The 26,756-nt window shown below is 39.3% G+C and overlaps 1 protein-coding gene across 1 annotated transcript in view; it reads left to right on the forward strand.

The window, feature by feature from the left end:
- Window positions 1-26,329, forward strand: part of LOC136879071 (uncharacterized) — a 45,715-nt gene extending 19,386 nt beyond the window's left edge. The window contains exon 3 of the mRNA XM_067152820.2: window positions 25,067-26,329. Within this exon, the coding sequence (XP_067008921.2) occupies window positions 25,067-25,084 (18 nt within the window). The 3' untranslated portion in view covers window positions 25,085-26,329. The remainder of the gene's footprint in view (window positions 1-25,066) is intronic.
- The last annotated feature ends 427 nt before the right edge of the window (window positions 26,330-26,756 follow it).

Consider the following 26,756-nt stretch of genomic DNA (forward strand, 5'->3'; position numbering starts at 1 on the left):
CATAATATAGCGACGGAATTTCTAATGAGGGGTGAATTTCCTTCTGTGTGTGGATGTGTTGACGGTACTCTCGTTAATACTGATCCTTGTCATAATTTGAGAGGTTACTTTTAAAGTTGTCGAAAGGATGTCCCGTTTCTCCTTGACAGCTTCTAGCACAGCCAGCTTCTTGTAATTATCTTTCTTTCTCATGATTAAAACTTTTTAAATACCGGTACCACAATTATACTGTCAAGTTTGCTGCAAAAAATAAAGCATTAAAATCATGGAGTATTATACAGTTTTCTCATGGATTAAACTTGATCGTATCACTCATTCGCAAAGACTTCTCAGTTTGCGAAGAAATTGTAAAGTAAAACCTAGATCATGGTGGAACAGAAAGAATTGTAAAGTGCAAAGTTCGTTCATGGAACAGGGCCCAGCACTGATTACTCTTTCTGCAAACACTTCTGAATCTTTTGCTGTATGAGCAAGGGCTGAATCTCGTTGAAACCATCCACATGATTTTTCTTCTTGCATTAACTGATGGAAGAATGGTGTCAAAATGTCATCTTGGTACCTCTCTGCATTTTCTGCACACCAATAGCGACAGTTATGACTGTTCACACGACCATCAAGATGAAACCAGAACTTTCACAAATGAAAATACGGTGTTGCAATGGTAACTGTCTCACCATGTTATTAACATCTGAGATTCAGACTGACGACTCATGCTTACAACTATGCGCACGCCTCCCATAGTTCAGCTGCCGTACCGTGTGTTCGGGCTGGGTTTATAAGAGAGACACTGTATATTATCATTCACAAGGTAACTGATCATTAAATGTGTTATAGGACTGTATTTTGAATTCGTCATTTGCTTGAAGCATTTACAGAAATAGTCTTGTTGTCCTTGTCATCATTGCCACCATCACCACTGTCGCTGCTAAGCTGTCGGGACATATTGCGCAGGAGGTGGAATAGCAGTCTTGGGTTACATTTTTTACCCTATCAGTCTATATTTGTCTGCAATATGTGCTATTTTCTTTTAAGGCAAGTCACCTTTATTTTCTTCAATGGATGATTCTTAGCAACAGTTAACTGAAAAGAGTGAAAGAAATATACTCTCCACTGGAGATCGACTGCGACATATTGATATGTAGGTTTGATAGCACTTGTTGTTGGTACCATAAAATCAGTATATGCAAGTTGTTCTGTTGGCTGCGGAACATTGGTCAGTCCTCAACTGGGTGAATACACTATAAAAAAGAATTGAGAGCAGTGAAATGCTGACAAGTCAATCCCATATACATGTTTGGAAATTGTGCTCTTGAGAGAGAATCCATGAAGTGGTTCATTAGTGGGTATAGAAGTGGTATTAATGATTAGCCCTTGGGGTATAAGATTCTGTCCAGTCTTACTATAACTGTTGTGTATTGGAACTCTGGAACTAGAGATGTGTAATCAGCACACACTCTCTTTCCTTATGTTCGTTTCCTTTTCTTTAAAAGAACAAATTTACCGGACGAATTGGCCGTGCAGTTAGGAGTATGTGGCTCTGAGCTTGCACCCGGGAGATAGTGGGTTCGAATCTCACTGTTGGCAGCCCTGAAGATGGTTTTCTATGGTTTCCCATTTTCACACCAGGCAAATGCTGGGGCTGAACCTTAGTTAAGGCCACGGCTGCTTCCTTCCAACTCCTAGGCCTTTCCTATCCCATCGTCACCGTAAGACCTATCTGTGTCGGTGCGACGTAAAGCCACTAGCAAAAAAAAAAAAAAAAAAAATTATAGTGACATAGTAGTCTGAGAACTTCTCTTTCAAACCATGAAAAAGGTAGAACTTGGCCAAAATTTCATATCCTTAATATTTAATCTGTACAAACCACAGCAAACTGAAATTGAAGTGAAATGAACCAAAGTGACTGCAAAAATAAGGAAAGGCAAGACAGTGCTGCCTGCTTTCACATTACTTATTTAACACGTATAAAAAACCAAACCCCATGGCACTACAGCCCTTGAAGGGCCTTGGCCTTCCAAGCGACCGCTGCTCAGCCCGAGGGCCTGCAGATTACGAGGTGTCGTGTGGTCAGTACGACGAATCCTCTCGGCCGTTATTCTTTGCTTACTAGACCGGGGCCGCTATCTTACCGTCAGATAGCTCCTCAATTCTAATCACACAGCTGAGTGGACCTCGAACCAGCCCTCAGGTCCAGGTAAAAATCCCTGACCGGGCTGGGAATCGAACCCGGGCCCTCCGGGTAAGAGACAGGCACGCTACCCCTATACCACGGAGCCGGCATTGAACACGTATAGTCACTTTAAAAAAAAAAGTGGGCACATGCTGTTGTATGTTTCTCGCATTTAATATTTTATTAGATTTAATTTTGATTGTGCTGGTCCCGTGGTGTATGGACATGTGCCTCTTACCCAAGGGTTGCAGGATCGATTCCCAGCCAGAGGAATTTTTACCTGGATCTGAAAGTTGGTTCAAGGTCCACTTAGCCTCTTTGATTACAATTGAAGATCTATCTGAAGTTGAAATGGTGATGCTGGTCTAGAAAGGCTAGAATAACAGTCGAGAGGATTCGTCTTGCCGACCACACGACATCTCGTAATCTGCAGGCCTTGGGGTTGAACAGTAGTCACATGGCAGACCAAAGCCCTTTCGCGTTGTTGGGCCATGGAGTTTGGTTTTAATTTTAATTCTTATCAAAATATAATTCACCTCCCATATTGATACGAATCCTGTGAATACCCACAAAAACTTTCAGTTGTTTCTGAGAAAAGTGTACCTGCAAGGAAACGTGCTCATGTAAATGAAGGAGGCATTAGCAGTGATGAAAACAAAAATAGCTGGTATTAAAATTAATGGTAAACAGGTGTGTTGTATAAGATATTACAATAGTTGCTGATAGTGCTAAGGAATATGATAGAAGCACTAACACTCCTGGCTGAAATCCTCTCCTAGGGAAACCTCAAAATGAACACTGAGAAGACAAAAACAGTGGTTATAAGTAACGCCTCTCAAAGACCTGAGGCTGAAATAATGGTTTGTAATAAAAAAAATTGCACATGTTGGTCAGTTTTGTTACCTCAGAAGCACCGTCACCAGTGACAGCAGAAATATCCTTGAGGTGAAGAAAAGAGAAGCTGTGGCTATGACCTGAATAAGTTTATTCAGAAGAAGAGCAGCACTGAGCTTCTCCAAGGAATGATGGAAAAAAGAAGCCTCATTTAAGAGATTGAAAGAAGCAAGGCAAAAACAATTTTTGGACATGACGAAAAGTTGTCGGCTGGAGTGGAAGATGACAACCAAGAAAGTCGTATTTCAAAATTTTGGCCACCGGAGTGATCTGAGGCTCTTTTTTTACAGCTAACGCAAATTGCTCATGATAGTTCTGTAGTTACAGTAACAGGGCTTGACCTTTAGAGTAGTGATTCTCAAACTTTTCCATTTCATGCCCCCCTTTTGTGAGCTCTTCAAATCCCCCCCCCCCCCCCCTCCTCACGATATTTAATACAAATATTTTTTCTTAAACACTTATACTCGTGAATAATTTAGTGTTGTAGATTGAATTAAAGGGGTTTGAAATTGCAATTATTGCAAGAAGACTGTTGAGAATTATCATGAAGGTATCCAGCTGACATTTACCAAACTAGTTAATAAAATATTATTGTATAAATATCAAAAGTAATGTAACTACAAATGAGAATGTTAATTGGAATATTATAAAAATAGTCATAATTAAAAGCTCTTGCTTCAAATTGAAAGTGTTTGCCTGAAGAGAAAATTTAATTAAAAAAACATGGAACAGTTAAATTCCATTGTAACTAAATGAATGATTTTCACTCACATTTATTTACATTTCACATGAACATCTTTCAGCCATTTGTTTTGTTTGTAATCATCTCACAAGAACACAGAATATCAATGGGATGAATGACATTGCTAAACTTTAAACAGCTCCTTAATGTTCGGGGTTGTTAAGTCGCACCTGAGGTGACTTTCCATGTTCAGATGACTGCAGTGTTTTGTTTTTATGATGAACAGTGTTGAAAACTCTTTTTTCACAGAAGCAAGTGGATGAGAATTCTACGAGAATTTTAAAGGCTTCCTTTGATACTTTTCAATAAACAGGAAGAAAACTGGCCCAAAATTCTTCCATTCCTGTTACTCAAAACTGTTCTTTGGCACTTCCTCTTGCAGTTTATCTGGAAGTACATTGACATCAGTGGTGAAGTGACAATCTTACTCCACTGTAAAACAGGAGGTAACATGATCCACCTTGTCAATACTTTTGTCACTGTATGTAGTCAATACAGACCACTAACTTATAAGCCATTAATATGGTCAAGTTTATAGTTCAGTGAAGGAGGGCGATCTTGCTAATTGGCACTGCCAGTCCTCTGCAGTCAAGTAATGAAAATAATGCTTGAACTCATATTGAAGGAGAATCTCTCACTCCACTCCTCAGATCCTGTATTTTTCTATCTAGAAGCTTGTTGAATTGAGGAAGTGATAAAGAGTTAGTCAGCGCTTCCGTAGTTGTATCTTTACCAAGAAGGTGTTTACTGCGCCATAAGCAGGCAAATAAACAGGTACATAATAAAATAAACTACTTTGGTAGCCACATTCAGTACATGATTGAGCTTCTGTAGTGAACTTCTAGAAGCCAGGGCTTGTCTGTCGATAATGCAGTAAGAACGGATAAGAGCAGGATTCTTTCTTTGGCAAGTTTCATGAAGCCAGTCTGTGAACCCAGCACCTGTACAAATTCCCACAACTTTATCCCAAGACAAATCACTTTCAGTTAAAAAGTAATTGATAGTAGAAAACATGTCGGAACCTTTGTATGTAGTTTGCAGATGTTTAGGAAACAAGAACTCTCTTCTTACTTTTTTCTCATCCACAAATCACCAATATACAGTACTATCAACTGACACTGTTAAGCCACATCTTTCGAATCGTCACACTGCAAGGCGAAAAATGGAGACTTCAGTTTCGTAACCCAATGGACTCTCGTTTAAATACCCCTGTGTATCACACTGACTCAGACTTAAATCCCAGTGGAGAAGCTGTTCATGCAGGGAGAGAAGTTTGAAAGTGTGAAAAGTTTGTTATATTGGTAGTGTCATATCATGTGATAGAAGTGCCAAACTAGAAGTATTAAACAGAACAGCAAAAGGATTCAGCTTCTTCCACCAAGTACAAAACCTAATCACGGACAAGGGAGTCCCTCTGAGTGTTAAACAGACAATGCATAAAACCTATCTCCTGGCAGTCATGACGTATAGTTGGAGACCTGTGTCATAAATAAGAGAGAAGTGAGTCAAATGCAAGCATGGGAAGTTCTACAGAAAAACAAGAGAGACAGAATCAATGAATATGTAAGGAGAGATCTGCAGGTGAATGTGCTGAGAGATTGAAGTGGTTAGGTCATGTGAAGCTACTGCACCCAACTCGAACACCACGCAAGTATCTGGAGATGGAGGTGCCTGGAAGAAGGCCTGTTGGACGTCCTGGAAAGAGATGGACAGACCAGGTTAATGAAGATCTCAAGAGGAGAGGAGTAACATGGGATGCTGTGGAGAGGGAAAATCTATACCAGGACAGAATTCAGTGGAGGCATATCATTCACAAAGTTCCTTCCCGGCTTGCTGGAAGTAAATTCGATGATCATGATGATGAGGAATGAACTCGATGGATGAAGCTGTATGCATAAACTGGCATCCGTGGTGGGGTCATGTGAGGCAAATGGAGGAAGATAAGAGAATAATGGACTCGGTTATGGAAGGTAAGAGAAGTAGAGGGAAATCAAGACAACGATGGTTAGACTCGGTTTCTAACGATTTAAAGGTAAGAGGTATAGAACTAAACGAGGTTACAGAACTAGTTTCAGATAGAGGATTCTGGTGGCGATTAGTAAATTCACAGAGGTTTGCAGACTGAACACTGAAAGTCTGAAATTGACAGTTCTTTTGCTTTACATCGCATAGGTACAGATAGGTCTTATGGCGGTGGTGATATAGGAAAGAGCTGGGACTGGGAAGGAAGCGGCCACAGTCTTAATTATGGTGCAACGCCGACATTTGCCTGGTGCGAAAATAGGAAACCACAGTAAACCATCTTCAAGGCTGATGAAAGTGGGGTTGAAACACATTATCTCCCGAATGCAAGCTGGTAGCTACTTGACCCAAACCGCGCGGCCACATGCTCGGTACGGAGCAGTCTATATATATATATATATGTATGTATGTGCCTAACATCATTTCCCTTGGTACTCTTCCACGTGTATTCTCAAAATATCATCATTGTACAATTCCAGTTTCCCGGGTACTGCTAATGAGCCTCTTCCACTTCTTTCCGTCCATATACTTGTCATGGAGAACATCATCCACTGTCCATCCTCTGGTAACTAGATCAACCATGGATCATGTCCATCAAGATCTACAAATCTTAAACGTAACTGTCCATTGCTCTTGTAGCATTCTGCAGTTACCTGGCACAACCTGAAAATATTGTCGTGACCCTAAGGGATGTTCAACGGGCTGAGGACTTGGGTTCGAATTCTGGGAGCGTATATTCAGATCGGCAAAGTTTGAACCTCTATTATATTCTAAAACCCAAGAATATTCTCACACACCAATATATACAAGACAAATGTACAATGTTAAACACAATATCTCTGACACCATTTACCCTTTAGATCTCTTTCAAATCTTGCTAAGAGTCTTTGAGTCTTTTCCTATCACACACAAGAATGCATATAGTACATATATTCACTGGTTGAATACTTAACTACAGGGTATAGTTGAACCTTGTACCGCTGAAGTCTTCGTTCTTCTCTTCTGTCTCTGCATAGCGATCCCTGGAACCCGTTGTTATACGCAACGAGGTGATACTTTCCCAAATGAGATGGAGTTACTGACTTATGCGATTAATTTCCAACACCTACTTTGACAATCGGTGTGGTAAACCCTTGTGATCGTTTGCTGACGAATCACACTTATTTTCTGAGCCTAATACCCCTCTGACTTGCTATTACTGCGTACTTGTGGCTCTACACAAAGTCTATCAGCACTCCAACAGTTCTCTGAGTTAATTATTCACTTCTCTGCGTGATAGGGCCTACGGCCGACATGAGCTAACAGTCGACTGCTGTCTTTGAGGTTTCAGAGTCGAAAAACTTCCTTCGAGCGATCACAGTAAAAAGCCCTGTTGTTTACAAGTTACTAAGTTATATAGTTTCTTTCTATTCTTTCTCGAATAATCCTACTTATTCATATACCACCACCACAAGTCACTAGTTCACGTCACGACTGCACTATTCTCTGATTGGTTCTTTAGCATGGAACCACCCAGTCACGTTGCACTACACACATTGTTCCAGAACACTTTGGAAACTGTTTCTATGTCTCTTACACGTGACTCTGTATATTTCCAACCCAAAAGAAGTGCGTATTTAACTTACATAATGTTTCACAATATTAAGACACACAGCTCTTGGCTTACGAGCTCCTACGCAACATCGAATGTTCTAAATCCTTCTTTGAAATATTCTGTCATTCCCATTATTATTACAGTGGAACATTGGATTGCGAGCATAATTCGTACCAGCAACATGCTTGTAATCCAAAGCGCTCGTTTATCAAAGCAAGTTTTCCCATAAGAAACAATTGAAACGCGGATGATTCGTCCACAACACAAAAATATTTATTCACATACCATTTCTAAAACAAAATATAACGTAAAACAAATTAAAGTGCACTTTTCCTTACAATAGAATTGTTGCTGGTGTGAGGGAGACGAGAGATCACATGAGAAGAGTTACTCTGTAGCACGAATTTCACTAACTGAATCACTGCTATCTGTTGGCTCACTGGAATTGTTTTCTTTTCGTGCATCTTTAATGAGGAACCAGTCCAATGACTGTTGCTTTTGCCTCTTTTTGAGGATTTCACAGAAATGTGACATTGTATTGTCATTGAACTGATTCATCGCTCGCACTGCTAAAGCCTTATTCGGGTGGTGTTTTTCTACGAAATTTTGCACCGTTTCGCACATTTTTCACTTCTCCTGTATCTCAGCTGAAGTGAGAGATTCCACTGACTTCCTCCTCCTTTTCCCCGGACGAGATCTCCATAACCTTCTCCTGTTGTTCGCGATGCAGGTCCATCAGTTCATTGGTGGTCAGTTCCTGGCTATGTTCTTCCATCAGCTCTCGAATGTCCACGTCATTCACCTCCATCCTCATAGTCTTCCCTAAAGACACAATTTGATCGACAATCACCAGCTTGTTGTCACCAACAATCCCCTTAAAGTCACTTACAAGAACACAGTCAGGCCACAGCTTTCCCCAAGCGGAAGTTAAGAGTTCTCTTGGTGACCATCCCAGTCTTTATCGATGATCTTCAGGCAGTTCACGATGGGGAAATGATTTCTCCCAAACTCCTGGAGGCTAAGGTTTGTTCCTTCGGTCACTTCGAAGCATCGCTGAAATAGTGCTTTGGTGTATAGCTTCTTGAAGTTCGAAATGACTTGCTGATCCATAGGTTGGAGTAGTGGAGTAGTGTTAGGAGGAAGGAACTTAACCTTAATGAACTTGAATTCTTCCAGTAAGTCGTCCTCAAGGACTGGAGGATGAGCAGAAGCATTGTCCATAACCAGCAAGACTTTGAGCGGCAGATTATCTTCTGAAAGGTACGTCTTCACTATAGGACCAAAGACCTCGTTCATCCGTTCAAAACACGAACATGGGAGGGGAAAACGTAGGCACACGTGACGCTCGTATTGCGGAACCTCACTCGCTTATCAAGCTACGATGTATTTAAAATTTTTGCTTCTCTTGCAAAACACTCGTAGACAAAGTTACTCGCATTCCGAGGTTTCACTGTATTATTATTGTTATTACTACTACCATTATTATGAATTATAGACATATACAGACTCTCCTGTAATTGCCCTTCATATATACATGCATTTATATGCCTGCTACTTTTCAAATCACAGGCTTTCTACCCTGGAGTTCACGGATTTGAATTCCATTAGAGTCTGTTCGCTCACTCTGATGTGTGAAAGGCGTGTCGCAAATCGCCATTCACTACACCTCCCCCGCCTAGGAAGAAGTGCTTTGCGTCCTCTTGACGCAAACACTTCTGTCAGACATTTGTGTTTGCTTACATTTTCTCTGGATGTGGAATTTTTCACCTGTGTGGCATTATTTTCTTTAAACTCTACCTTTCTCTTTATATCTCAAGCTGCTGGGTGTTTGTACTGTTGCTGTGTCTTCAATCGCAACTGCATTGACTTCTGAATCATGTGTGCTGGCGCAACTGCCCGTTAACCTTGGTCTCCCAAAATGGACCACTAAGTCATCATCAGATGACCTCTCTTTAACCCTATTCTCATTAATGATTTTCTGCTTAAAGCATATTTGAGTACAGCAAGCAGTAGCATGATCCCAATGCTTTTTCTTAAAAATTCCCGAAAAACAAACATGTTAACAAAATTACTAGAGCCACAATAGCCATTTTCGTCCATACTATGATTTTATGCACATTGACATCAGCATGTAATTGTTTTGTGTACAATTCCTTTTCCAATATTCAATTTTCCACATCCTCTATTTTTACACCTGCATTTTTAACATCCATATGTGTGACAGACTATGTAATGGTACCTCTTTTAATTCGGGTAGATCGTTTAGTTTCATATCACTATTAAGATACTCACAACATAAATATTCTAATAAAATGTCAGGAATTATATCCTTCCTATAAGTGGTGTTAACACTAGCTGTGGACCGTATCTTACTATCTGGTCCGTAAATTGTACAAGGTTGATACATTGTAATTATCCCTACATTTACCAAATTTACATTATGTGTTTCCTCACAAACTATTGTTATCCTTGTAAGTGATGGATTCAAATATAAATATTTGTCACTTACAGGTAACCATACAAGCTGATTGACTTTAATTATGTTTTTGTTACTCATTTGGTATTGTTGTTCCTTTCAACAAGGTTAACACACATTCCTTTTGTCCATGCAGCAATTTTAACACAATACTAGATGTACACACTCGGTGAAAGTCTTTTTCTACCCTGATATGAACATATTCTTTTACAATATTTACATTGTTATCACAGTCTTTCATTAGTGTAGGGAAAGGAATTATTTTATATAACTGAAAGTTTTTCTTGTTACTTAGAGGCATTTTTACCAGATACACTAGCATATTCTTATTTATAAATGCATTTACAGTTGCAATCCTGTAAATTAAATAATCTCGAGCCATATCCAACTCTAAAGGGAGGGTCATCCCTTGTGGAAACTGATCTTGGGATTTCCTATAAGCTTTTAAAGTTTCAGAAGGGCTCAGAATTTGCATATTAATAATTCCTAATTGTGCATACATTATCCCAGATGATATCACCTTATATTGATCATACACTTGTGTTATGAGATCCTCTAACTCTATTATATGTCAGTTGATGGCAATCTGAACATCTAATTGAGTGAACTCACGTTTTAATTGACTTGTTTCGTTTCCCAAAAACCCTTTTATCTGTTCTAAATTCTTGTTTAATTTTAGCTCATTAGCTGTTACATCGTACAAAGTATTATTTAATGACTGCAATGTTGATCGTGTGATAGTAAGTTGTTCCTTCGCGAGTTTAAGTGTCGAAAGCTGTTCTTTCTCTAATTCTGAAATTTTATTCTGGTGCATCTCCGCATCCTCATTATCGAGTGTCCCGAACAATGTTTTCGATAATGTGCCTATAAAATTAAATAGACTTCTTTTTTCGCGTTTCACTGTATTCTTAGTAAATTGTTTCAAAGTGTCCCTTAATTCCTGTACTCTCTGTTAACTACTAATTTCCATCTGCACTTCGTGTTGGCAGGTAAAATTCAGTTCACTCTGTAACTGATAACATAACACCTGTGTTTTCTGTATGTTCTTCCTAATTACAGTGTAGGCTTGTAATCTACTTAAATTGACTTAAGTGACCCATTTCCACTCTGTAGTCGATAACTGTACATTTCCCTCATCTTTAAAATATATCCCTGGGGTTTTCTCATATGGAGTTATCTGAAAATCTATTCCGTCTCCAACTACTTTTCCCGGAAAATATACTATAAGCACTACATAAATTATCCAATACATCTTGAATGTAGTGTGTGTCTTCTTTGTTTCCTTATGGGTGACCTGTAAAGAAAAGTCTCTGTTGTACCGTACTGTAAGAGTACTACATTTATGCAAAATTTGCAATTTATAAATATTTTAAACACTATCATAATAACTCATAGTAACTCCCTTCTAATACAAGTTATGTTCACCCTGTTATGTGGTATGCACTTGGTATCACCCTAATGAATATTTCCCATGTTGGGATTCGTTTCCCGCATGAGGTTTTGTTAAGTGTAGCCACCACCATATTTTATATAACTCTCCTAATTTGTGTACCCCTGTTTAGTTATTAGATCATTTTACTCCCGTATACACAATTGCTGAAGATAACTTTCGCTCAAGGTTCATTAGACTCACCTTCCTGTTATCTGTAGCGGCCTGGCTGCCGTGTTGACAGTGTCCCTTGCTAAGTGCTTTCGTTTTCTGTTAAGTGCCGTTATGTTAACTTGAACTGGCCAAGTTCAAACATCCCTTCGCTTTTTCTGATATTGTACTTCCCCGTTCGGCAGACTTGCGTTTTATTATTATTATTATTATTATTATTATTATTATTATTATGATGGATATACTTTTCACTTTTAATTGAGCTGGATCTTTCTGTTCACCTTGTTACATGCACACATATCGTTATGTCTCCCTGTTTACCTCTATCGTCACTTTATGGGGTCGGACCTTCGGTTCAACTCCCGATGTGTGGGTTGACATTTAGGTTAGGCTCTCACTAACCATAACCTTTTCTGAAAGGTTTCGCGATAACACGCGATGTGTTCCGTTCCACGAATTATTTCTTGGCCCCTCGATTACCCAGGTTTGAATTTCTAAGACCTTCTCGTGAAATTTAGGACGTGATTTGACGGGGTATTTCATACTAGCCTTATCAGCAATCGTCGAAACTTCCAAAGCGCCGTTGGAGTAAGGAGAAGTGTCATCTTACTGAGGCCTAAATTGGAGCCAATTTCAACCCTTTGGTCTGTACTTCGAGCCTCTACACATAAAGTTTTAAGCGGTTTTTGTGCACGTTGATTAACCTACCTTTCTTGTTGACTTTCAACAAACAGTTAACACCATCAATTCGCTCTATTTTGTAAGGTCCTTTATATGGTGGTTCAAATTTCAACGATCTCCCTCATCTCAAGGTTTCATCTCTCAATAATACCTTGTCACCTACCTGAAAATTTATTTCCCGTCATTTTCTGTCATAATTTTGTTTCTCCCTCTCTCTGCTCTGAATCAGAGTCTTTCGTGCGATCTCATGGTTTTCTTGTAATTTACATTCTGATACTCATAAGTGGGCTCTGGTTTTCTCTGCAAAATTCCTGGTATGTTAGCCTTTTGCCCAAAAGTTAATTCATAAGGTGTGAACCCTGTGTTACTGTGTTTGGAAGTGTTATACACAAAAGTAGCTATTGGTAAATAATCGTCCCAATCATTCTGGTCCTTACATACGTAATGACGCAAATATTCTATGATCACACAATGTGATCGCTCGATACTCCCGTTTGATTGCGGCCTGAATGCCGTCGTATGGATCTTTTCGATTCTTAAAATCGTACATAATTTTTTAAAGGTCTGACTCCTAAAATTACTTCCCATATCTGTTAGAATTTTACTTGGAATCCCGAATATGGTAATTACATTCATTACTAGTGTTTTTGCCACCGTCTCAGCTTCCTGATTGACCATTGGACTGGCAATTAAATATTTTGACAGCTGTCTTGACAGGTAAGTATGTATTTATGTTGCCTTTCTGTAACTGGCAGGGGTCCCACTACGTCTACTTTCTCAAATACTTGACTAGGGGTGTCCGTTAAAATCATGGGTGCTCTAACCTCTGGACCCGTGATTTTATTTTTTTGACGTGAAGGACAAGATCGTACAAATGTTTCTACATCCTTCTTCATATTCAGCCACTGTATAACATCTTTAATACGTGCTAACGTTCTCGTGATCCCCTGGTGTCCACCTACAAGGGACGTATGAGCATCACGTAATATTGCTAACTTTTCTTCCTCAATTAAGTCTTTTCGCTCTTTAACAGGTGTTTCGCCTTCTTCTTTGGACTCATTCTCCTCTGCTGTTGCGTCCTCAGGGTTGGATTCTTCGATTTGTACCTCTTTTCCTCATCTCTCTGCTTTCGCGTCCGCGAGATCATTCCGTTCATTATCTACTCTTTTCGGCCTCGCCTGTTTCACCTGACCCTTGGGGAATAGTTCCCTCTGAACTCGCCACTTGCACCGTTTTCTCAGGTACAGCAGGAATTCTACTCAGTGCATCAGCATTCTTGTTCGTTTTGCCCGTCTTGTGCACTATTGTGAAATCATATTCAGCTAATTTCAATCTGAATTTTATTAACCTGGATGACGGGTCTTGCACATTAAATACCCATTTCAGTGGTTTGTGATCTGTCACTACTGTGAAATGTTTCCCGAATAAGTATAGCCTGAAATACTTTACACCCCATACAATTGCAAGTAGTTCTTTCTCGGTGACTGAGTAGTTTTTCTCTGCTTTATTCAGAGTTCTACTTGCATATGCCACTGGAAAATCTTTCCCTAATTCTCCCTGTGATAGGATAGTGCCTAAAGCTTCGCCGCTTGCATCTGTAGTAAGGATGAATGGCTTTTCAAAATCTGGGTACTGTAATATGGGCTTCTCAGTTAACCTTTGCTTCAAAATATTGAGGGCTGCCTCCTGCTTGTCTGTCCATACATAAGGGACATGTTCTTCAGGAGTTCGTACAGAGGTTTTGCAATCTTACTATACTGAGGAATGAATCTCCGATAATACCCGCTTAAGCCTAGAAATCCCTTCAACTGTTTTGTGGTTGTAGGCCTAGGAAAATTCCTTACCGCCTCAATCTTTCGCTCATCTGGTTGCACTCCATGCTCGGTAATAATATGACTTAGGAATGCTACCTCTGTTCGCAGAAATTCGCACTTATCTGGCTGTAATTTTAGCCTGTGCTCCCCGAGTCTTTGGAATACTTCCCGTAATCTCTGATTATGGTCTTCTGTGGAGCTCGCATACACCAAAATGTCATCCATATAAATAAGACATTTAACACCATTTAGGCCTGACATGGCTGTTGTCATGAGCCTCATAAAAGTTCTCGGCGAGTTTTTCAGTCCCATGGGCATACGTAAATACTCATAATGCCGCCCTAAGGCTGAGAATGCCGTCTTCTCATGGTCCTGTGGTTTTATTAGCACCTGATGGTACCCTGATGCTAGATCCATGGTAGAAAAATACCCTGCTTTCCCAAAAGCATCTAAGAGCTCTGATATGAGAGGTATTGGGAATACTGTTCCTATTGTCACCTTGTTGAGAGCACGAAAATCAATGCAAATTCTGCATTTCTGTTTCCCTGAAGCATCCATTTTCTTTGGAACAAGCAATAATGGCACGGACCATGCACTCTTACTAGGTACAATTATTTTGTCCTGTAACATCTTGTCAATCTGCCTTTGAATTTCCTCCTTTTGAGCCTCAGGTAATCTGGAAGGTCTTACATTAATTGGAGGTTGATTTTCCCTGACTCGGATCTCGTGTTGTAATAGATCGGTGTATGTTATTTTATCCCCTTCTAAGTGAAAAATATCATTATATGCTGCACAGATAGCGTACAACTCTTCTTGGTCTTTAAGTGCCAAATGATCGACCCTTAATTGTTCTATCACTCTTTGTTCTCGAGATTTTGTGTTTTCCCGCTCTACTTTACTTTATTCACTCTCTTTTGTTCGGTACGTTCTGAGATTGTCATAGGCTCAATCTTTTGTACAGGGAGTACGGGGCTCTCAAAATTTACTTCAGTTTCCCTTTTATTAAGCACACTCACTAATGCCTTGTGATTATGTGCCTTCGTCAAGCAACTCGCTATGTATACCCCTGGTAAAATTTCCTTCTTGTCAATCACACCTTCCGCTACACTTTTGTCCGTTCTAACCTCAACAATTGTCTCTGTTCTAGGTTTGAGACAGATCGTGTGGACCTGGGCGGTTTTCATTGTTATGTGGTGTTGCTCACCCTTTAGTATGACATGACCCTCTTTGAAATTTATTATACTATCTTTAAGTATGTTTCTGCCTATAATCCCGTCATACTTGAGCTGTATATCGTCCCCCACTATGTGAAAGTCCGTATTTGACTCCCCTATTGGAAGTCTTATGGTGCCCTTGGTTCGGATTCTCTCACAACCTACATCCTTTAATTTGAGGGCAGGTTCCCTAGCAATCATGGCTTCTCTTGGTACTACCTGACTTTTTATGAGGGATATTCCACTTCCGGTATCTAATAGGAATCGAAGCTGGTTCTACTGACCTTGTATTCTAATTTTTACAGTGCTTTCTAGTGCACTCAAATTATCCCTGTTAGTAACACTTATTTGACATACTTCACGTACGCTTAAACCCATTGGGTATCTTCGATCAAAAATCTCTACATATCCATCCCTGTAATTAATTATACTCTCTTGCAAAAGGTCTCTCCCTATGAGGCCATCTGACGAAAGTCGAAATTCATCTCCGACAACATGAAATTCAGGGGAAGATTCCCCTATGTGTAATATAACGCATCCCCAAGTGCGCGAAGTCTTCCCAGTTACACCTGAGAGCTCTACTACCGGTTTACGATAGTGAATCTCTTTCTTCGGTATGCTTCTCTCCCGAATTAGGCTAATGTCAGCCCCCTGTGTCTACCAAAAATTTGAAATGTCTATCCCGTTCTTTAGCGTGCACGAGTATCGGACCTGTTGTATCATGTTCCCATCGTGACTGATCCCGTTCTATGATGGACTGGTTTCTACTAATCTGTCGCGGAGGACTACGCGACTTTTCTGTGCATTTTCTAGTTGCGCTCTTGCATGGGCCTTTGCTTCGTTGGGACTCATCCTTAGGCCCGTTATGGCGGTCCCAGTTTAGTTTAACCTTTTCCTTTTGTATACTGTTTCGGCCTGTGTAGGTATTTATTCCTTTCTCGCGTACTCGTGAGGTTGGGATTTCCTGTTTTCTTTTGTGCTACTCTCTTTTTGGTCTCTAAACCAACAGACTCTTTGTAAATGACCCTTTCATCCGCAAATGAAGCATTTTCTTTCCCGTAACTGTTTCGGCTTTTTGCGGCAATGGGATTGTTTGTGTCCCGTCCTACCACAGTTGTAACATCGAATTATTGGATAAATATGGATTTCTCGTGACCTATCCTATTCTTTTTCCCTAGTTTTCTTTCTACAGTCTTTTTCTATATAGCCTACCTTCTGACAATACTGGCAGATAGGTGGCCTTTTCTTGGTGGCTTTCTGTTTTCTACAGTCCCTAGCTATATGCCCCTCACAATTACAATTATAGCAGATTACTCTCATGTTCGCCCTTTTACTTGTTACTTAACTGGATGTTTGCCCGGTCATTCGCAGTGACTGTCTGAGTACATGTATGTTTTCACTCTCGTTTTGGCTGGTTTCCTAACTTGACCCATGAGTTGTTGCTTAGCCTGAGCGGAAACTATTGCTGTTTCCTCCTCTGTGGCAATGTTGATGGCCTGTACAAATGTTTGTGCATCCCGCCTCTTAATGAGAGACTGTATTCTTTCGTCTCTGATACCCTGTACAAAGCTAGCCTTTACCAGCTTACGTACTGCCCGTGCTTGGTGTTCTCTGCCGAGCAATGGTTCGCCCTGGACCATCGCGTTCCACAGTTCGGTTCCCATACGGTCAATTCTATGTGCCCACTGTGAAATTGTTTTGTTTTTACCCTGTCTAGCGGCAGAAAGCTGATATGCATAAAAGTCTACAGTTCGTCTCTCAGAATAGTATTCTTGTAAGACTCCCTTTATATCGTTCCATGTTTCAATATCGGCCCTTTCCAATAATTTGCTACGTGCATCTTTCGTAATTTTAGTGAGTATTAATTTATCAAATAGTTTGCGCTCTTCCGGCCTAACTAACCCTATCGCCATTTCACCATTTTCACAAAATTCTTATCTTTGTGAAAGCCGTCAAATTTAGACCCCATGAGTTTTAAAGCTTCGGTCACTGATAGAAAGCGGCCATGCAGCACTCCGCTTGCGTTATGCATTACTTCTACATTACTAGGGGTAGGACTAGCATTTCTATCTGAACCCTCCATTATAAGTTGGCTTTTGACTCACCCTCTCTGAATAACCACTGGACTTCGAGCTGGACTGACTGTTCCCGATAGCTGCTACTGTCTGCTTTCTTACTAGTTCTGCCTCCAAGCAACTCGAATTTCCTTCCTTTCCCGTTGTCTTCCTCAATGTACCTGGAACAGTGATCGGACACAATTACAAGTTTGTTCGCTTATGTCCCCGATCTCTAAGGAGCGCTTAAAGTGATCGTAATTACACTTGTATATATTCACAACAAATTAACACCAGAATTTTCTAGTGATTTCTCGTAATTAATTCTTGCGCCACATCTGCACACCAAATTTTTTAGTCCACCTGTCGTGACCCTAAGGGATGTTCAACGGGCTGAGGACTTGGGTTCGAATTCTGGGAGCGTATATTCAGATCAGCAAAGTTTGAACCTCTATTATATTCTAAAACCCAAGAATATTCTCACGCACCAATATGTACAAGACAAATGTACAGTGTTAAACACAATATCTCTGACACCATTTACCCTTTAGATCTCTTTCAAATCTTGCTAAGAGTTTTTGAGTCTTTTCCTATCACACTCAAGAATGCATATAGTACATATTGTCACTGGTTGAATACTTAACAACAGGGTATAGTTGATCCTTGTACCGCTGAAGTCTTCGTTCTTCTTTCTTCTCTTCTGTCTCTGCGTAGCGATCCCTGGAACCCGTTGTTTTACGCTACGAGGTGATACTTTCCCAAATGAGATGGAGTTACTGACTTATGCGATTAATTTCCAACACCTACTTTGACAATCGGTGTGGTAAACCCTTGTGATCATTTGCCGACGAATCACACTTATTTTCTGAGCCTAATATCCCTCTGACTTATTACTGTACTGCATACTTGCGGTTCTACACAAAGTCTATCAGCACTCCAACAGTTCTCTGAGCTAATTATTCACTTCTCTGCGCGATAGGGCCTACGGCCGACTCGAGCTAACAGTCAACTGCTGTCTTTGAGGTTTCAGAGTCGAAAAGCCTCCTTCGAGGGATCACAGTAAAAAGCCCTGTTGTTTACAAGTTACCAAGTTATATAGTTTTTTTTCTAATCTTTCTCGAATAATCCTACTTATTCATATACCACCACCACAAGTCACTAGTTCACGTCACGACTGCACTGTTCTCTGATTGGTTCTTTAGCATGGAACCACCCAGTCACGTTGCACTACACACATTGTTCCAGAACACTTTGGAAACTGTTTCTATGTCTCTTACACATGACTGTATATTTCCAACCCAAAAGAAGTGCGCATTTAACTTGTTTCACAATATTAAGACACAAAGCTCGGCTTACGAGCTCCTACGCAACATCGAATGTTTTAAATCCTTCTTTGAAATATTCTGTCATTATTATTATTATTATTATTATTATTATTATTACCATTATGAATTATAGACATATACAGACTCTCCTGTAATTTCCCATCATATATACATGCATTTATATGCCTGGTACTTTTCAAATCACAGGCTTTTTACCCTGGAGTTCACGGATTTGAATTCCATTAGAGTCCGTTCGCTTACTCTGATATGTGCGAAAGGCGCGTCGCGAATCGCCGTTCACGACAATATCATCCTGACAGTAGTCTGAAACTGCTCTGGTTTTCATACAATTTACTCTCAACCACTGATCACATCCTTCCTTCCAAAATGCCAGTGAACACCTTTCCCGGTATACTGATCCATGAAATACCTCAGTAGTTGTTACAGTCCTTCCTGTTCCCTTCCGTATAGATGGCTGCAATTACTGATTTCATTGAATCAGAAGGTACCTTGCTAATATTCCATGCTAGTCTTATTACTCTGATTCCTTTCATCCCTGTCTTCCCACTATATTTCATCATTTCAGGTATGAGTTTGTCTATTCCTACTGCTTTTATGACTGGAGTTTATTTACCATCCTTTCCACTTCCTCAAGCGTAATTTCACCAACATCATTTTCCTCCTCCCCATACGCTCAGTTGTTTGCAATGTCAAAAAGATTTCTTTTTACATTAAGAAGATTTTTGAAATATTCCTTCCATTTGTCCAGTGATTCTCTGGGCTCTACTATGAGTTCACCTGATTTGCCCAAAACACTGTTCATTTTCTTTTCTTCTCTTTATTACTGTCCAGAAAGGTTTCCCTCCACTGCCATTCCATGTTATCAACATTTTACCATGACTTCATTTTGGATTCAACAATTATTTGTTTTGTTCTGTTTCTTTCATCTACATAACATACCCTGTCTGCATCAGTCTGGGTTTGGAGCCAAGCCATTCCTTATATGCATTCCTTTTACATTTACTTCATCATTCCACAAAGATGTTTGCTTTTCCCATCTTAACATGCGGTTGTTCTTAGGCATTCCCTGCTGTTTCTAGTACAGCATACCTGTATGCCACCCATTCTCTTTCTATTTCCTGAATCTGCTTAATGTCTATTGTTTGGAGCTTTTCGCCAGTTCTGTCCACGTACTTCTGTTTAATTTCCTCATCCTGGAGATTTTCCACACTTTTTCATCTGTAGATAGATTTCACTTTCTCCGTCATAAGCGTAGAGAGACTTAGTTCACTACAGGTCAGATAGTGGCCTGTATAAGCGAAAAATCTCAGTATACCCGCACATTTGTAACTGAATTCAAAGTCCATAGTGGTGTAGACTATTATGGATCTGATGTCCCCACCCTCCCATGTGTACCATTGAGTAGTCTTTATGTTTGATGAATATATTCATAACAGCTAATTCCATATCAGCACTGAAGTCCAGTAAATGCTTCCCATTCCTATTAGCTTTCATATCTTCTCCACATTTACCCATCATTTATTATATCCTTCAGTCCTGTTTTCATTGAAATTGCCCATTATCTTTATCCTGTCCTTGATGTTGCACGTACTGAAAATGGTAGGTCTGGTTGGACAAGCTACACGAATTTGTGTTCGGCTACTACTAAAGGCTCTGCTATCTTCTATGATGTCGTCCATGATATTAATTTCTTGGAGGTCCGCCTTATTTTCTTCTAGCCAGTTTATTTTGACCTTTTTTGATTTGATTACTGTAAATGATCTTTTCGTGAGTCTGTCGCTGTCCATTCTATAAAAATGGCCATAGAATTTCAGGCATCTCTTGCATACGGCATCAGTGAACCTGTTGGTTAATGAGTAGAGGTCCGCTGTTCTCTTAATCCACGTTCCATTTTCTCTCTTGGGACCATACATTTTCTGCAGAATTTTCCCTTCTTGCTTTTCAGTTTGTATAATTTTAAGAGTGACCCCCAAGGTATATGGTTTCTGAGGCATATAAAGCTTCCGGCAAAACAACTGTCTTGTAATGTTGTAATTTTGCATTACGCGATATGACTTTCTTGTTGTAATTCCACGTTAGTCTGTATACCTTATGGAGTTTAGTGGCTCTTTCTGTGTTGGTCCTACTGTCTAGTCTTGATGGTAGTAGGATTTCTCCAAGATATTTGAAGGAGGACACCTGTGAAATTGTGCCATTTTCCATCTCTAGCAGAGTGTTTTTGCTGTAAATTTTCCCTGAACTTGGTTTTTTGGTTAGATATCTGGAGGCCTGCCTTTGATGCTATATTGCATTGTACTGTATATCTGGGTTCATCTCTGGTCTTAGTAATAATTGCTAGATCATCACCTGGACTTTGCTTGCCAAGTTTCTGATGCTCACACCTTTGACATTTCTTTCCCATTCACTAATAACTTTGTATAGTGCTAAGTTAAACAGAATAGGGGAGATGCCGTCACCTTGACCAACGCCCATACATATTTCAAAAGGCTCAGAAATTTCCCGAAGGAAGTTCACTTCTGAATTTGTATTCGTGAGGTTTTCCGGATTAGTTCTCTGGTCTGTCTGTCCACAGATTCATACGCCTTATTTAAGTCCACAGAAGTGACGATCGTGCTGGTAGCTCGGTAGATCCCTAATATCGTCTTCTAATTACATATTTGTTCAGCACCTGATCGAGCTTTCCTCAAACCCATTTGTTACTTGCCGATCAGGTGATCTGTCTGTTTTTCTAAACAGTTTAAGAAAGCATTAGAAAGAATTTTATATGTGATCGGTAGTAGGGATATGCCTCTCTAGTTGTTTGGATCTGTCTTTGTCACCTTTTTTGTGCAATAGGTGTATTAATGCGCACTTCCAATCCTGTGGGATCATTTCAGTTTCCCTCATTCGTTTCTAATGTTCCATCTGCTCGATGGAAACGTGAAGATTGTGATTGATAACAGGATAAATTCTCACAGAAGGTCTTGTAGAAATTCTTAGTGGTGTTTTTGAGGAATTCTTGCTCGATTTCTATAAGACTGCTTTTGTAATACGCTCCTTTTTCCCGGTGGATTATTTTTTAGGTAATTTTTTGCTCCTTTAAGAAGGCCTCCCATTTTTCAGTCGTTTGATGTCCAGTCCACTGATTCCGTGCTTTCATCCGATCATCAGTGGCTTGATCACAGGTCGTGTTCCATCATCTATGTTTTGTTTTTTTTTCCCTCGGAGGCTGTCCTAACTTCAGGGCTGATGTTTGAAGTGTTTTATGTAGGTCTGGCCAGCCTTTGGGATCCTGGCTTGTAAGAAGTTGCTAATGTTCTGTTTAGGTATTCTGGGTCAACTGTTTGAGATCTATTGTGTTTAGGTCTGGATCGTTTGAGTGGGAATCTCACTTGATTTGTTATAGTGGTCCGAGTCGACAACTCCTTTCCGTACTCTGACATTTTGGATTACATGTAACATGTAACATGGAACACTTCAACGCCTTAAAACACAATAAATACTCCGCAATGAGTAATCATATGAAAGAAACCGGCCATCATTACACCTCAATAGACAAAGACCTTACAATAATCAAAAGAATCAAAAAGGGGAAGCTAATGACAGAGTTTGAAAACATATATATTTATTTGGATCAATACTTTAATAAAGGAAAAAACTTGAATGACGCGGTCGAAATAAAAAGTCCGTTAATAGAGCAGTTGCCAACATTATTATGAAATCTCAAATCAGATAAAAGCAAATTCTTTAAAATATTCAATCTAAATACAGTCACAACTGAAACCATTTTGGCAACGCAAAAAAATCCCCCTCCACATTAACACGCCAAAGCTTAACGCCCCGCCTGCAGGATCGTCCTCTACCCCCACCTCGACAACAGATAAGAATTCCCTACCACATAGCACGTCAATAGCAAACACCCCGCCCAACATCTCTTCCCCTCAACCCCCTACCTGCCCTTCACAACAGCTCTTCCATACGTACAACACAAGGAGTAGAACCACAACAGACAATAGTCACAGTAACGCAATAAGATCCACAAGATTCTGTAGCAGCAGACAAAGGGGTAAATGATAATGCAACATCAACACTCACATTACAAGCACAACACACACACAATATTACTTAAGTTAATTTCCATTTGTTCCAGATGCTTCTTCCATTCTATATCTCGAAAGAAACAAAATCAGATACTCAAAATTTGGATTGAAGCCCCTTTTAACCATAACTTACATTAAAACAATCAACTTCCAATGGAGAGTCTGGTCACTACAAACAAGAATTAAATATGTCAATACTTCCTCTGATCAAATTGCCAAGCTGCAGCAGCAAGCCTCATCAAATCTAGAAGCCATTCTCCAACGAACCCAAGACTTCAATTCTAGATTATCATCATGACTCTAATCACGCATGATGCAAAATTACAGTCTTTTTAAATAACATTATTTAGAGAGCACTATTCTTAACTAAAATTCTCAATACTGAAATGTTGCTGTGTTCTAGAAACCAACGCACTTTTGAAACTATGGCTCCTATATATTAACATTCAATATTTATATTTATGACTCAAATTTTAATGCCAAATTATTGTTGAATCAATTTTATTTTAGCATTGCAAACAATTTTTGGCCAAATTTTCAAATTATAAAAACTGTGTTTTGGACGTCAATGTGTTTTAGAATTAAGAGTTACTCCATTTTAACATTGCAAATCATATTGTCATAATTTTTAATGTGTATATTATTCCTATGTTTTAAATAATGTTATCACTGAAATTAAATTTACATTCAATGTAATGAAGTTTGTGACAACAATCCAAATATGACAAACCTTGAGACAATTGTATAGGCTGATGATGCTTGTGAATAAAGCGAAACATGTCCCGGTAAATTAATGTTGTAACATTACGACCTAGCAACACAAACTAATTTGTATTGAAAAGGTGGATCAAAACGACCAACAAATTGTTAGTATATCATGACATTTTGGATGTCACACATATTTTTTCTGGGGATTGCAATGTAATAAATCTGGAATTCCCCTAATAATGGGTTCGGTGATTTCCACATTTTCATTTTGTGTGGAAGTCTTGCAGAATACTTAGACATGAGTTTCAAAGCGAAAGTTTTACAGCCAGTATCCAGTATTCAGAATATAGTAGGTTCGAACCCCACTGTCGGCAGCCCTGAAAATGGTTTTCCGTGGTTTCCCATTTTCACACCAGGCTGTACCTTAATTAAGGCCACAGCCGCTTCCTTCCCACTCCTAGCCCTTTCCTGTCCCATTGTCGCCATAAGACCTATCTGTGTCGGTGCGACGTAAAGCAACTAGCAAAAAAGAAAGTTTTACAAAAGTCGATAAGGCATTCTCCGTTATTATTCTTCCTCCAATATGCCGAGTGATGTCGTACAATCCATTTGTGTTTTCTCTCTCTGCCAGTTTGCGCATTAAAATCACGTAGTAAAATTTTCACGTGATGTTTTGGAATCATGCGAGTGGTTTCTTCTAAGAGTTCCCAGAAGGCTACAATTTTCTGTGGGTTTTTCTTGTCATTGTTTGTAGGAACATGGGCATTGACCAAGGAGTAAGCTTTGTTGCTCAATTTCACTGTAAGTACTGAAATTCTTTCAGATGGGGATGTAAAGTAAAGTACTGAATTGATTATTATTCTTCGTACTGCAAAGGCTGTCCCTACAGTAGTTGTGGTAGGTTCCCGTGGATTCTGGTGACAGGTTTACCTTTAAATAATCCTGTACTCTTCAGAGTCAAAATAAAACCATTTGCTGAAGCACATTTTCTGGAGTGTGGCTATTTGAATGTCAAATTTGTCCAGGTTGTCCATGAGCTGTTTAATGTTTAAGCTTTCCCGTTTTCAGCAGGATGTTGACATTAATTGTACCTAAAAAGGTCCTTTTCTTGAGACAGAGATTTTGAGAAGCTCCGACCCTGCATGATGCTCTCAATCCCCCCCGAGTCCGATGATCGGGAGAAACCGGATTCGGTGTGTCCGGAGCCTGGGGTTGTTGCTGTTATAATATGTTATCCAACATGCCACTTTTGCAAGTTGAAGATACATGCAGGGGCGATCATAGTGGTATGATCACAAGCTTACAACTCGATTGTTGAGATCGATGTGAATTCTGTTTCTTGAATGTAAAAATGTTACATATTGTGTATTTTGTTTTTAAAAATTTGTGTGTGTGTGTGTGATTTTATCAATCAGTTTTGGGTCGTACCCATTCTCTTTTGCTATATGTTTATTAACTGTTTTTCCTTTGTTTATATTTTCTTCATCTATTGGGAGATGTAACATTCTTATAACAAAACTATTGTATACAGCTTGCTTGTTTGCTGCTGAATGATTTGAGATCACATTTATTGTGGTAACAGACTGTGTTGGCTTTGTGAAAATTTCAATTGTTATAACTTACCTAATTTTGTAGTAAATTACAGTTTTACTAATTCCAGTTTTATTTACAGGTAATAGAAAAAGACTGAGTGAGCTGCGTGTGCCGACGGACATTATTAGAGGCCTAACTTCACTCTTTTAAGTACCTGTTGAAAAAATATATTTTGTATTCTGATGCCCCTGTTTTTAAAAGTTTTATGCAATGCTATGAATTTACAAAAATAGTTTTGTAAGAAGTGGCAGAGTTATGAAACTGCTCAGTAAATACACTGTTGGATGGTAAATAGACTGGTAGTGAGAATAGCATCTTTATACTCAGAAAAAGCCTTTGTAAAGCTCATAATGTTCACTAAGGCTTACACTTGAGCATTGTTTTGCTCTTTAGGCATTTCAAATGGCAGTTTTCTTTTTAAAATTTGACTGCTTCAGCTAGGAAAATTATATTTGGAACATTATTTTAATATGACAATTTCTGTTTGAAATGAGGCAACTATTCCTTCTGCCAAATCAGGTAATATGGACATCTGTTCCTGACCTTGTTTTACTAAAAGATTATGCTACAAATTTTGCAGCGAAGAGCATGCAGAACTATAAAGTCCTCAGGAAATGATACCTTAAGTTGGAAAATGTAATATTTGTTAATTTTATATTTTGATAGTACCTATAGTTTTCTTGAAAATCAAGCATTTACGGTAATTTTAAAGTTGTTATAATCTTATCCTTTAGACTTTTATGGCCCGTGTAACTATTCATGATTTATATTTTGAGTTTATGCATGTAATGAACTATATAAATACTCTTCAACGCGTTTCAAAAGGAATTTTGCCTTTCTTCAGGAAAAAGTAGAAAAAGGAAACACGACGCATCAAAGGTTGCTAAGAGTATCCCGAAATATACATCATGAATTGTTATAATTTACTGAATTTGAAGAAAATTGATTTCAAACTTTTATATTCCGTTACTTCTGGACTGTAGCTTTCTTTTGATCCGCCATTGATGTATCCAGGGGAAGTATCCTTCTAGGCTTTTCTCACTGTAGTTAGTTTGACAAGGAGAAAGATTCGGCGAACGACGTGCCTAACATGTTTTCTGTTTAACAATTGTGCTTTGTTCTAGAGCTAGTCAGAGCAAGGACTGATCTAGAAAGTTATCTGTGAAACTCTGCAGAGCAAGCCTAGGTGGTGTTTGTGCAGGTTTCCAACTACCTAGCTGTGGCAGAGGGAGCACTTGAGTTTGAGCACATGCTGTATATTCATATCATTACTGTCGAAATGTTCAGGTCTTGGAGGGGGAAATGTGCCATGTCCTTACCAAGGCAATGCTGTTGATCATAACAGATTTCACTCTCTCTCAGATGACTTTACGACAACTGCTTTATCTCCAGTGGATCCCTCACTCTTTACATCTCACCGACAATTCCTGTTGGAGGATTATAAGCTGATGAAAAGCACTCGCCAAAATGACTGGAAATTATCCAGGTCATACACAAACATTCTGTGGTTGCATTTGCATCTTGGACAAGATGAAGCTAGTGTCCTGGACAACACTAAGACCCATGAATTGAACTGCTTAAAAACAGGAATTCTTGACTCAGCTGGTGCAATAGCAGTGATTAAGTCAAACTAAGTATCTTTGTTTTGCTGCTCATTTGGGGAGTTAGTGTGTATGATATTATCTTCAGTTGATCCTTTTCCTTGTTCTGCCCCATTGGGTAGGAAAGTTCTGGATAGTCTTGAATTTTTTATGTGCAACACTGCTTTT

This window comes from Anabrus simplex, chromosome 8 (assembly GCF_040414725.1).
Source record: "Anabrus simplex isolate iqAnaSimp1 chromosome 8, ASM4041472v1, whole genome shotgun sequence".
NCBI lineage: Eukaryota > Metazoa > Arthropoda > Insecta > Orthoptera > Tettigoniidae > Anabrus > Anabrus simplex.